The sequence below is a fragment of the Coregonus lavaretus genome, assembly GCF_964263955.1.
Source record: "Coregonus lavaretus genome assembly, chromosome: 1".
Taxonomy (NCBI): Eukaryota; Metazoa; Chordata; class Actinopteri; order Salmoniformes; family Salmonidae; genus Coregonus; species Coregonus lavaretus.
Genome location: NC_139988.1, coordinates 95,437,094 through 95,449,526, shown reverse-complemented (window position 1 = coordinate 95,449,526; position 12,433 = coordinate 95,437,094). Strand labels below are relative to the sequence as shown.

Here is a 12,433-nt window from a genome sequence, read left to right as displayed (position 1 = left end):
TTCAGATATTCCCTCGTTCTAAATTTGTACCATTAGGCTGTATATCCATCTCTGTAGCGTTATAAAAACCGCTCGCATCAGGTGCGTGTTTGAGAAATGGTGTTCTCCAGTAATGGTGTTCTCGCATAATAACATTCAAGCATATGGCCGAGACGAGTGAACACATTGCTGCACTTGTAATGTGAATAATTAATAGTTTATCAACTTTTAAGCTAATGTTGTGATTTGTTTCATCAGCCTTGTCTTTGTGTTTAAACATTTTAGTACGGAACCACTGTTGTATGCATTTGATATTTTTCTGGCCTATCGTCCTGCATCTGTCTCAATGTCTGTTCTGAACCTTCCCAAGCATTTTTCTTTATCGTCCCCGGGACGACTGGACGCCCTGCCTGCAGAGGATCGGGGGGTTGGGGTTAGGGTTGGGGTTAGGGTTAGGGTTAGGGTTAGGGTTGGGGTTAGGGTTAGGGTTAGGGTTGGGGTTAGGGTTAGCAGGTCTAGGACAAATAGATAACAGGCAGGTCGACCACAGACCTGGAGAGGAGCAGGGAGGGCTGGTGAAGACAATCCTCCTGAAATAGGGTGAAGGTGTAGGAGAAATCCCCCGAGCTGTGTCCCAATACGAAAGAGACAAACCCAACCTGATGAATGGGAAAGAGATAAAAAGAGAGATTGATGCCAGCCTTTGACCTAACCTAGCTAGCATTAGGGTTAGGGTTGTAGCTAGAATTAGGTTAGGGTTTAAACCGTCTCTAGAGGAGTATCTCATTAAAGTGTTACCAAGAGCTTCATCAGCCTATTAAAATCAAAAATTTCAAATAAAATAAAATCACATTTTATTAGTCACATGCGCCTAATACAACAGGTGTAGAACTTACAGTGAAATGCTTACTTACAAGCCCTTAACCAACAATGAAGCCTTAACCCTCCTGTTATGCTAAAAAAAAATTACATCCACTATGTTACGGGTCAAATTGACCCGCACAGTTTAAACACACTCAAGACAGTCAAAGAATTAAGTAAAAACAGAAACAACTTTATTTTGTCTTATCAGACATTTCAGAAAGAAGAAATACAATACTTTTTATTTTTTTTAAACAATATTTAAGAACTATTTGTTAAACATATTTCCTTTCTCACAAACAAGATTTTTCAGTTTCCCCAAGTAGGTTTTTTCCCCCCCTATTGGTCCATATTATCCCTTCAGTCTTTCTCTCTACATGTTGAACACAATGTGTGTGTGTGCTTTCTGCAGATGTATTTATTGCATTCTACACAAGTGGTGCTTGTTTTACTGTCTTGTCGAGGGGGGCAGAGCTGGCATCTTTTCCGTTTCTTGCCACTGCCTGTATCCACTGGATCCATTTCTGGTTGATTGGAGGCATGTGTTGATGGTCCAGCTTGAATTTTCTGGACGGCAGATGCAGCTGCTGTCGACCGAGGAGGCCGGACTCTCCTCTGGATCTTGGGAGTGATGAGAGCTTTGCCGAGCTCCTCTAGGAAAAGCCGGCGTCGTTACAATTTGCCACCATTCCATTGCTGGTTGATTTCAGTCCACAGGACATAGGCATTGTAAGCAGACACATCCACAATGTTGTAGAAAATCACCAAAGGCCAGCGGGCAGTCATGCGCTGACAACTATATGTTGCTGTGACTTTATCCAAATTGTCAACTCCTCCTTTGGTGGAATTGTAGTCCAGTATTATTTGTGGCTTGATGTCCTCTCTTGCACTCAGCGATGCATCTTTGTGCATTGTGCTCATTACAAGAACATTCTTGTTCTTCTTTGGGCAGTATGAAACAACAGTTGCATTTTCAGAGAAAGCAAATTTAGAGGAATGCACAGTTCTGCCCTGCATTTTCAGAAGCTCACTGGGAAGTTCAGGTTTGTTTTTTCTGATTGTTCCAACCATGGTCAGCTTTCTCTTCTGTAGTTCAACACCAAGGCGGTAGGATGTGAAGAAGTTGTCACACGTGATGTTATGACCTTGCAGCCCTTCACTCATGTCCAGCACCACCCGCATCCCCTGGTTTTTCTCAGGCACTCCGCCGGGTGGCTTCCCAGTGTAAACTTGCATATTCCATGCATAGCTTGATGTGGCATCACATGCTGCCCATATTTTGATGCCATATTTTGCAGGCTTGTTTGGCATATACTGTCTGAAGGGACAACGTCCTCTGAATGGAACAAGGCATTCATCAACTGTAACATGAGGACTGGGATTGTACAGTAACGGTAGAATTTCCACCCATTTATCCCATACATCTCTGATTGCAGCTAGTTTGTCTCTTTCACGTCGACCCGGTCTGGTATCACGGTTATCAAAGCGAATCACCCGAGAAATTATGTGGAATTCTTGTAGAGACATTGTTGCCCGAAATATTGGCCTTCCATTCTCTTCATTCCACAGGCTGGCCGTTGCTTCTCCGTTTGACCGGTAGACTCCAGCTAATATGAGCAATCCAATGTATGCATGCAAGTCAATCCGATCCAGTGGCTTCCAGTTCTCTTGAAACACACGGCTCCCCTCCAAGTTGGTCATGTCCAGAACAATCTTCTCTATTGCTTGGGGTAAAAAGAGCTCAAAAGCTGATTGTATGTCATGGACTCGAGTGACAGCAAATCGTGTAGGTCCTGGAACAATTTTTATTACATTGGAAGCTGAGAGTCTACCTTGACCTCGTTGTGGTGACGGTGACCATTCAATATGACCATCTTTAGACTTCCATGTCTTCTCTTCTCTTGATGATGCTTGTTGCATGCTCTGTCTCTCATCTGATGTAGGGGATGGTACGGCAGACTCCTCCTCTGAATCCTCTTCAATGAAGACAAAATCTGGATCATCAACAGCATTGTCCTCTATCTCTGAAATATCCTCTGTCTCTGAAACCTCTTCTTCTTTTTCACTGTCACAGTCCAGAATTTGTGATAAGACTTCATTGATTGAAAATCTTTTGGAGCTCATTTTTGAGTGTCTGTGTCAGGGACCTGCTGCTCTCACACTGAGGAGAAGCTTGGGAAAGCCCTTTTTAACCCAAACACAATTCTAAAAGTGCAACCAGGACCAGTCAAAACAAAATAAATCAAAGACACTTTTTTGTTTTGCACCTGTGCAAATATATATACACATGAAAGCCTCCGGGTCAAAATGACCCACAACATCATGTTTGTATACAAAATGTACACAGACATTCCACAACACATCAGTGTGTCCACATTTTGCAGTTAGGTTCATGACCCTAAATGAGGAAAAGTCATGTAATTTCATGGCGAAAAAGAGTGGTTAACTAGTATTTTAGACAACGCAAAAGTGGAAACGGGTCAAATTGACCCACAACATAACAGGAGGGTAAAGAAAATAGAATTAAGAAAAGATTTACTAAATAAAGTAAAGTAAAAAATAATATAATAACACAATGAGATAACAATAATGAGACTATATACAGGGGGTACTGGTACCGACATGACACTGTATGGTTTTCTGAACCTCCAAGCATGGCAACTCATGTTTAGGTACATCTTTAGGTTAATGCTGAATGGTTCCAGGTCTACTCACGTTTAGGTACATCTTTAGGTTAATGCTGAATGGTTCCAGGTCTACTCACGTTTAGGTTAATCTTTAGGTTAATGCTGAATGGTTCCAGGTCTACTCACGTTTAGGTACATCTTTAGGTTAATGCTGAATGGTTCCAGGTCTACTCACGTTTAGGTACATCTTTAGGTTAATGCTGAATGGTTCCAGGTCTACTCACGTTTAGGTACATCTTTAGGTTAATGCTGAATGGTTCCAGGTCTACTCACGTTTAGGTTAATCTTTAGGTTAATGCTGAATGGTTCCTGGTCTACTCACGTTTAGGTTAATCTTTAGGTTAATGCTGAATGGTTCCAGGTCTACTCACGTTTAGGTACATCTTTAGGTTAATGCTGAATGGTTCCAGGTCTACTCACGTTTAGGTACATCTTTAGGTTAATGCTGAATGGTTCCAGGTCTACTCACGTTTAGGTACATCTTTAGGTTAATGCTGAATGGTTCCAGGTCTACTCACGTTTAGGTTAATCTTTAGGTTAATGCTGAATGGTTCCAGGTCTACTCACGTTTAGGTTAATCTTTAGGTTAATGCTGAATGGTTCCTGGTCTACTCACGTTTAGGTTAATCTTTAGGTTAATGCTGAATGGTTCCAGGTCTACTCACGTTTAGGTACATCTTTAGGTTAATGCTGAATGGTTCCAGGTCTACTCACGTTTAGGTTAATCTTTAGGTTAATGCTGAATGGTTCCAGGTCTACTCACGTTTAGGTACATCTTTAGGTTAATGCTGAATGGTTCCAGGTCTACTCACGTTTAGGTTAATCTTTAGGTTAATGCTGAATGGTTCCAGGTCTACTCACGTTTAGGTTAATCTTTAGGTTAATGCTGAATGGTTCCAGGTCTACTCACGTTTAGGTATGTCTTTAGGTTAATGCTGAATGGTTCCAGGTCTACTCACGTTTAGGTACATCTTTAGGTTAATGCTGAATGGTTCCAGGTCTACTCACGTTTAGGTACATCTTTAGGTTAATGCTGAATGGTTCCAGGTCTACTCACGTTTAGGTACATCTTTAGGTTAATGCTGAATGGTTCCAGGTCTACTCACGTTTAGGTACATCTTTAGGTTAATGCTGAATGGTTCCAGGTCTACTCACGTTTAGGTACATCTTTAGGTTAATGCTGAATGGTTCCAGGTCTACTCACGTTTAGGTACATCTTTAGGTTAATGCTGAATGGTTCCAGGTCTACTCACGTTTAGGTACATCTTTAGGTTAATGCTGAATGGTTCCAGGTCTACTCACGTTTAGGTACATCTTTAGGTTAATGCTGAATGGTTCCAGGTCTACTCACGTTTAGGTACATCTTTAGGTTAATGCTGAATGGTTCCAGGTCTACTCACCTTTGGGTACGTCTTTAGGTCAATGCGGACTGGTTCCAGTTCCAGAAGGTGTTTGTTGATAGTCAGAATGAGCCAGTAGAGCAGTGCGTCCAGGGAGATGAATAAGAGCCAGGGTAGGAGGTGGGTGAGCACTGGAACCAGGAACAAGAGAATGGTGTAGCCCTCTCTCTGTGTGAAGCGGGTGGAGGGGATAGAGTGGAACTGATCTGCCTCCTCTGAGCTCAGAGGGAGGAGGTGGGGCTTCCCCTCAGCTCTCTGCTGATCATCGTATCTAATAAACCTGCTGGTGATGAACTTGTTCTGGTACTTGAGGTTGAATAAGAATTTTCTGAGGAACAGGGTAGTGGTGATGATGACCAGGGTAACCCCTAGTAACGGGACTGCTCTCTGGAACACGGCCATCACCAGGTCAATGCTCTCCTCAGCGCTCTTCGCTGTGGTGTTCAGCATCCGGACAGCTTCCTGAAGTTTCACCGTCAGATCGTTGGACTCAACGCTGTGTCTGACGTTGGAGTTGATTTCGGATAATCCATCGAACTTCTTGAGCTTCTCGCCCACCCACCTCAGCAGTTTGACATAGTTATTTAATGGACTGAGATCCAACAACACTCTCTTCTCCAAGTTACACACCAGACTGCTGGACACCCCTCTGAGGTTTCTGTTGAATGAATGGATAAATAAATGGATGAATAAATGGATGGATGCATGGATTAATTAATTAATTAATTCATAAATTAATGAATTGATTGGACACTTTTAAAATACATATACAGTAAGCCCTGTTTATACCTGGAGCTAAAATGCGTCCTTTGTCCTAATCTTATCCACATTCTGATTGTGCCCAACTTTTTAGCCGTTGCATCTACACATGGTATTAAAATGTTTCTTGTCCTTCCACTGTTTCTGCATTGTGACCAGATTTCCCCGAATGCAAATTATTTGACAGATATTTTTTCAAAATAATTGCAGAGTTGTGATGTTTAACTCGTTCGACTTGTCTTGACCACATTGATCTGAATAAATAACTTTCATAGCTCTACAACAAAGAATGCCACCTACATACTTCCTTAAACCTAAAATAAAAAAAGAAGTCAAAAACATCCCCCTTGTTCTTAGCGAAAACATACTCTATTTAAATGGGCAAAATGTTGATTTGGAGCCTCACAAATGTGACACATTTTGACCATCACTAATGTCATGATATTTTTGGTAAAGTAGAAAAGGTAAAACATTTTGGGTTTCAAAAAATGATTGTAACTATATATAGACATAAAAATATGAAAAGGCTTGTTTATTCCCATTTCATGGATTCACATCAGATATCATCATATTGGTATTTCATGGATTCACATCAGATATCATCATATTGGTATTTCATGGATTCACATCAGATATCATCATATTCCCACTTCATGGATTCACATCAGATATCATCATATTCCAATTTCATGGATTCACATCAGATATCATCATATTCCCATTTCATGGATTCACATCAGATATCATCATATTCCCATTTCATGGATTCCCATCAGATATCATCATATTGGTATTCATGGATTCACATCAGATATCATCATATTCCCATTTCATGGATTCACATCAGATATCATCATATTCCCATTTCATGGATTCACATCAGATATCATCATATTGGTATTTCATGGATTCCCATCAGATATCATCATATTGGTATTTCATGGATTCACATCAGATATCATCATATTCCCATTTCATGGATTCACATCAGATATCATCATATTCCATTACATTTACATTACATTTTAGTCATTTAGCAGACGCTCTTATCCAGAGCGACTTACAGGAGCAATTAGGGTTAAGTGCCTTGCTCAAGGGCACATTTACGTCATTTAGCAGACGCTCTTATCCAGAGCGACTCACCAATTGGTGCGTTCACCCTATACCTATTTCATGGATTCACATCAGATATCATCATATTCCCATTTCATGGATTCCCATCAGATATCATCATATTCCCATTTCATGGATTCCCATCAGATATCATCATATTCCCATTTCATGGATTCCCATCAGATATCATCATATTCCCATTTCATGGATTCCCATCAGATATCATCATATTCCCATTTTATGGATTCCCATCAGATATCATCATATTCCCATTTCATGGATTCCCATCAGATATCATCATATTCCCATTTCATGGATTCCCATCAGATATCATCATATTCCCATTTCATGGATTCACATCAGATATCATCATATTCCCATTTCATGGATTCCCATCAGATATCATCATATTCCCATTTCATGGATTCCCATCAGATATCATCATATTCCCATTTCATGGATTCCCATCAGATATCATCATATTCCCATTTCATGGATTCACATCAGATATCATCATATTCCCATTTCATGGATTCCCATCAGATATCATCATATTCCCATTTCATGGATTCCCATCAGATATCATCATATTCCCATTTCATGGATTCACATCAGAGATCATCATATTGGTATGTGGTTATTATACTTTTGTTGTGTATTAGATTTAACGGTGTGAAAATTATTTTTTTCTTAGACAAACATTTCCAGGTGAAAGCCAAACGTCATACGTTTCTGGGGGAAAGGGGGGACACCACTACATTATTCAAAAGATTGCCCTCTTCTTAGATGAATACAGCCACAGTGAAAACAGTGCAAAAGGGCTGTCACCTCAAGAGGACATACACTACCGGTCAAAAGTTTGGACACGCCTACTCATTCAAGGGTTTTTCTTTATTTTCATAATTTTCTACATTGTAGAATAATAGTGAAGACATCAAAACTATGAAATAACACATATGGAATCATGTAGTAACCAAAAAAGTGTTAAACAAATCAAAATGTATTTTATATTTGAGATTCTTCAAATAGCCACCCTTTGCCTTGATGACAGATTTGCACACTCTTGGCATTCTCTCAACCAGATTCATGAGGTAGTCACCTGGAATGCATTTAAATTAACAGGTGTTCCTTCTTAAAAGTTAATTTGTGGAATTTCTTTCCTTCTTAATGTGTTTGAGCCAATCAGTTGTGTTGTGACAAGGTAGGGGTGGTATACAGAAGATAGCCCTATTTGGTAAAAGACCAAGTCCATATTATGGCAAGAACAGCTCAAATAAGCAAAGAGAAACGACAGTCCATCATTACTTTAAGACATGAACGTCAGTCAATACGGAAAATATCAAGAACTTTAAACGTTTCCTCAAGTGCAGTCGCAAAAACCATCAAGCGCTATGATGAAACTGGCTCTCATGAGGACCGCCACAGGAATGGAAGACCCAGAGTTACCTCTGCTGCAGATGATAAGTTCATTAGAGTTACCAGCCTCAGAAATTGCAGCCCAAATAAATGCTTCACAGAGTTCAAGTCACAGACACATCTCAACATCAACTGTTCAGAGGAGACTGTGAATCAAGCCTTCGTGGTTGAATTGCTGCAACGAAACCACTACTAAAGGACACCAACAAGAAGAAGAGTCTTGCTTGGGCCAAGAAACATGAGCAATGGACATTAGACCGATGGAAATTTGTCCTTTGGTCTGGAGTCCAAATTTTAGATTTTTGGTTCCAACCACCGTGTCTTTGTGAGACGCGGTGTGGGTGAACGGATGATCTCCGCATGTGTATTTCCCACCGTAAAGCATGGAGGAGGAGGTGTTATGGTGTAGGGGTGCTTAGCTGGTGACACCGTCTGTGATTTATTTAGAATTCAAGGCACACTTAACCAGCTTGGCTACCACAGCATTCTGCAGCGAAACACCATCCCACCTGGTTTGTGCTTAGTGGGACTATCATTTGTTTTTCAATAGGACAATGATCCAACACACCTCCAGGCTGTGTAAAGGCTATTTTACCAAGAAGGAGAGTGATGGAGTGCCGCATCAGATTAACTGGCCTCCACAATCCCCCGACCTCAACCCAATTGAGATGGTTTGGGATGAGTCGGACGGCAGAGTGAAGGAAAAGCAGCCAACAAGTGCTCAGCATATGTGGTAACTCCTTCAAGACTGTTGGAAAAGCATTCCAGGTGAAGCTGGTTAAGAGAATGCCGGACTTCCCGCTTCCAGGAGTCGTCCAAACCGGGAGTTCTGGAACACCTCGGACTTCCCGCTTCCAGGGGTCGTCCAACCGGGAGTTCTGGAACACCTCAGACTTCCCGCTTCCAGGAGTCATCCAACCGGGAGTTCTGGAACACCTCGGACTTCCCGCTTCCAGGAGTCGTCCAACCGGGAGTTCTGGAACACCTCGGACTTCCCGCTTCCAGGGGTCGTCCAACCGGGAGTTCTGGAACACCTCGGACTTCCCGCTTCCAGGAGTCGTCCAACCGGGAGTTCTGGAACACCTCGGACTTCCCGCTTCCAGGGGTCGTCCAACCGGGAGTTCTGGAACACCTCGGACTTCCCGCTTCCAGGAGTCGTCCAACCGGGAGTTCTGGAACACCTCGGACATTTCAGTACAAAACATCCAACTAACTGATTGAAACATTTATCTATATGTAACATCAGATTAATCAATCAACCAATGTACATGCAAAAAAACAGATATTCAAAATTATAAAGTTGTGGAAAGGCACAAGTCAGGGGATGGATATAAAAAGATATCAAAGGCTTTCTCTATCCCTCGGAGCACAGTTAAGACCATTATTTAGAAGCCGTATGGCACCACCCAGACCCTGCATAGATCAGGCCGTCCCTCCAAACTGGATGACCGGACCACCCAGACCCTGCATAGATCAGGCCATCCCTCCAAACTGGATGACCGGACACCAACCAGACCCTGCATAGATCAGGCCGTCCCTCCAAACTGGATGACCGGACACCACCCAGACCCTGCATAGATCAGGCCGTCCCTCCAAACTGGATGACCGGGCACCACCCAGACCCTGCATAGATCAGGCCGTCCCTCCAAACTGGATGACCGGACACCACCCAGACCCTGCATAGATCAGGCCGTCCCTCCAAACTGGATGACCGGGCCACCCAGACCCTGCATAGATCAGGCCGTCCCTCCAAACTGGATGACCGGGCACCACCCAGACCCTGCATAGATCAGGCCGTCCCTCCAAACTGGATGACCGGGCCACCCAGACCCTGCATAGATTAGGCCGTCCCTCCAAACTGGATGACCGGACACCACTCAGACCCTGCATAGATCAGGCCGTCCCTCCAAACTGGATGACCGGACACCAACCAGACCCTGCATAGATCAGGCCGTCCCTCCAAACTGGATGACCGGACACCACCCAGATCCTGCATAGATCAGGCCGTCCCTCCAAACTGGATGACCGGGCACCACCCAGATCCTGCATAGATCAGGCCGTCCCTCCAAACTGGATGACCGGGCACCACCCAGACCCTGCATAGATCAGGCCATCCCTCCAAACTGGATGACCGGGCACCACCCAGACCCTGCATAGATCAGGCCGTCCCTCCAAACTGGATGACCGGGCAAGGAGGAGACTGATCAGAGAGGCTACCAAGAAGCTAATGGCGACTTTGAAGGAGCTTCAGGCCTTTATGGCAAAGGCTGGTCAATGTGTGGATGTGACCACAATAGCGCTCCACAAATCTGGCCTCTATGGGTTGGTAGCAAGAATAAAACCACTCAAGTCTCGTTTGAGCTTTGCCAAAAAGCACATTGTAGATTCCGAGGCCAAGTGGCAAAAGGTGCTGTGATCAGATGAGACCAACATTGAACTTTCTGGCCTGAACGCAAAACGATATGCCTAGCGAAAACACAATACATCTTTCCACACAAAGAACACCATGCCTACAGTAAAGCACGGCGGTGGCAGCATCCTGTTGTGGGGGTGTTTCTCTTCAGCAGGGACTGGAGCACTTGTCAGGATAGAAGGGAAAATGGACAGTGCAAAATACCAACAGATTCTTGAGGAGAACCTGCAGCCCTCTGCCAGGAAGTTGAAAATGGGAAGATGGTTCACGTTTCAACATGACAATGACCCAAAGCACACCGCCAAAGCAACCATACAGTGGCTGAAGGACAAGAAGGTGAATGTCCTTGAGTGGCCTAGTCAGAGCCCGACCTAAATCCCATCTAGAATCTGTGGAATGACTTGAAGAGTGCAGTCCATGAGCGGTCACCATGCAATTTGACTGAGCTTGAACAAGGAAGAATGGGCAAATATTGGACAGTCTAGGGGTGTAAAGGTAGTAGAGACGTATTCAAAGAGACTCATGGCTTTAATTCAAGCAAAAGGTGGTTCCACCAAGTATTAACTCAGGGGGGTGTTCACTTATCCAAATAGGGTCTTTTACAGTTTTAATTTAAAATAATTTGTAGAGTTTGTAACTTTTTTTTTTTTTTTGCACTTGGATATTGTGGGTTACTGTGTCTAAATAATGCCGGAAAAAGTAGGATTTGATGTGTTTTCATTTCAGGCTGTAGGCAACAAAAGGTGAACATTTTTAAATGGGGTGGTGACTTTCTATACCCACTGTATCTTTACCATAGTGTGATGATTGTACCTTTGTTATATTCAAAATATTGGGTACAAACATGTGCCATTATACTAGATTATCCAAACAGTACCATGTGAGATCATTATGTGGTTCTACATCTGCATTGCTGCTCTTGGGGTTTTAGGCTGTGTTTCTTTATAAGCACTTTGTGACATCTGCTGATTTAAAAAGGACTTTATAACTTCATTTTACCCCTACCTACATGTACAAATTACCTCGACTAACCCGTACCCCGCCCATTGACTTGGTACTGGTACCCCCTGTATATAGCCTCATTACTGTTATTTTATTGTGTATGTTTTAAAAAATATATATATATATTTTTTTACTTTAGTTTATTTGGTAAATATTTTCTGAACTCTATTTTCTTAAAACTGCATTGTTGGTTAAGGGCTTGTAAGTAAGCATTTCACGATAAGGTCTACACCTTTTGTATTCGGCGCATGTGACAAAAACATTTTGATTTGAAAGTACCACCACCCCTCCACTTAGTAACACAGTACAACCACCCCTCTACTTAGTAACACAGTACCACCACCCCTCCACTTAGTAACACAGTACCACCACCCCTCCACTTAGTAACACAGTACCACCACCCCTCCACTTAGTAACACAGTACAACCACCCCTCCACTTAGTAACACAGTACCACCACCCCTCCACTTAGTAACACAGTACCACCACCCCACCACTTAGTAACACAGTACCACCACCCCTCCACTTAGTAACACAGTACCACCACCCCTCCACTTAGTAACACAGTACAACCACCCCTCCACTTAGTAACACAGTACCACCACCCCTCTACTTAGTAACACAGTACAACCACCCCTCCACTTAGTAACACAGTACCACCACCCCTCTACTTAGTAACACAGTACAACCACCCCTCCTCTTAGTAACACAGTACCACCACCCCTCTACTTAGTAACACAGTACCACCACCCCTCTACATAGTAACACAGTACCACCACCCCTCCACTTAGTAACACAGTACCA

At 42.9% G+C, this 12,433-nt stretch overlaps 1 protein-coding gene across 1 annotated transcript in view; it reads right to left on the bottom strand.

Moving 5' to 3' along the window:
* Positions 1-12,433, bottom strand: part of LOC311142788 (dendritic cell-specific transmembrane protein-like) — a 75,374-nt gene that overhangs the window by 45,406 nt on the left and 17,535 nt on the right. The window contains exons 2-3 of the mRNA XM_084178463.1: positions 4,928-5,585; positions 532-638 (exon numbers count right to left, since the gene is read on the bottom strand). Of these exons, the coding sequence (XP_084034589.1) occupies positions 532-638; positions 4,928-5,585 (765 nt within the window). The remainder of the gene's footprint in view (positions 1-531; positions 639-4,927; positions 5,586-12,433) is intronic.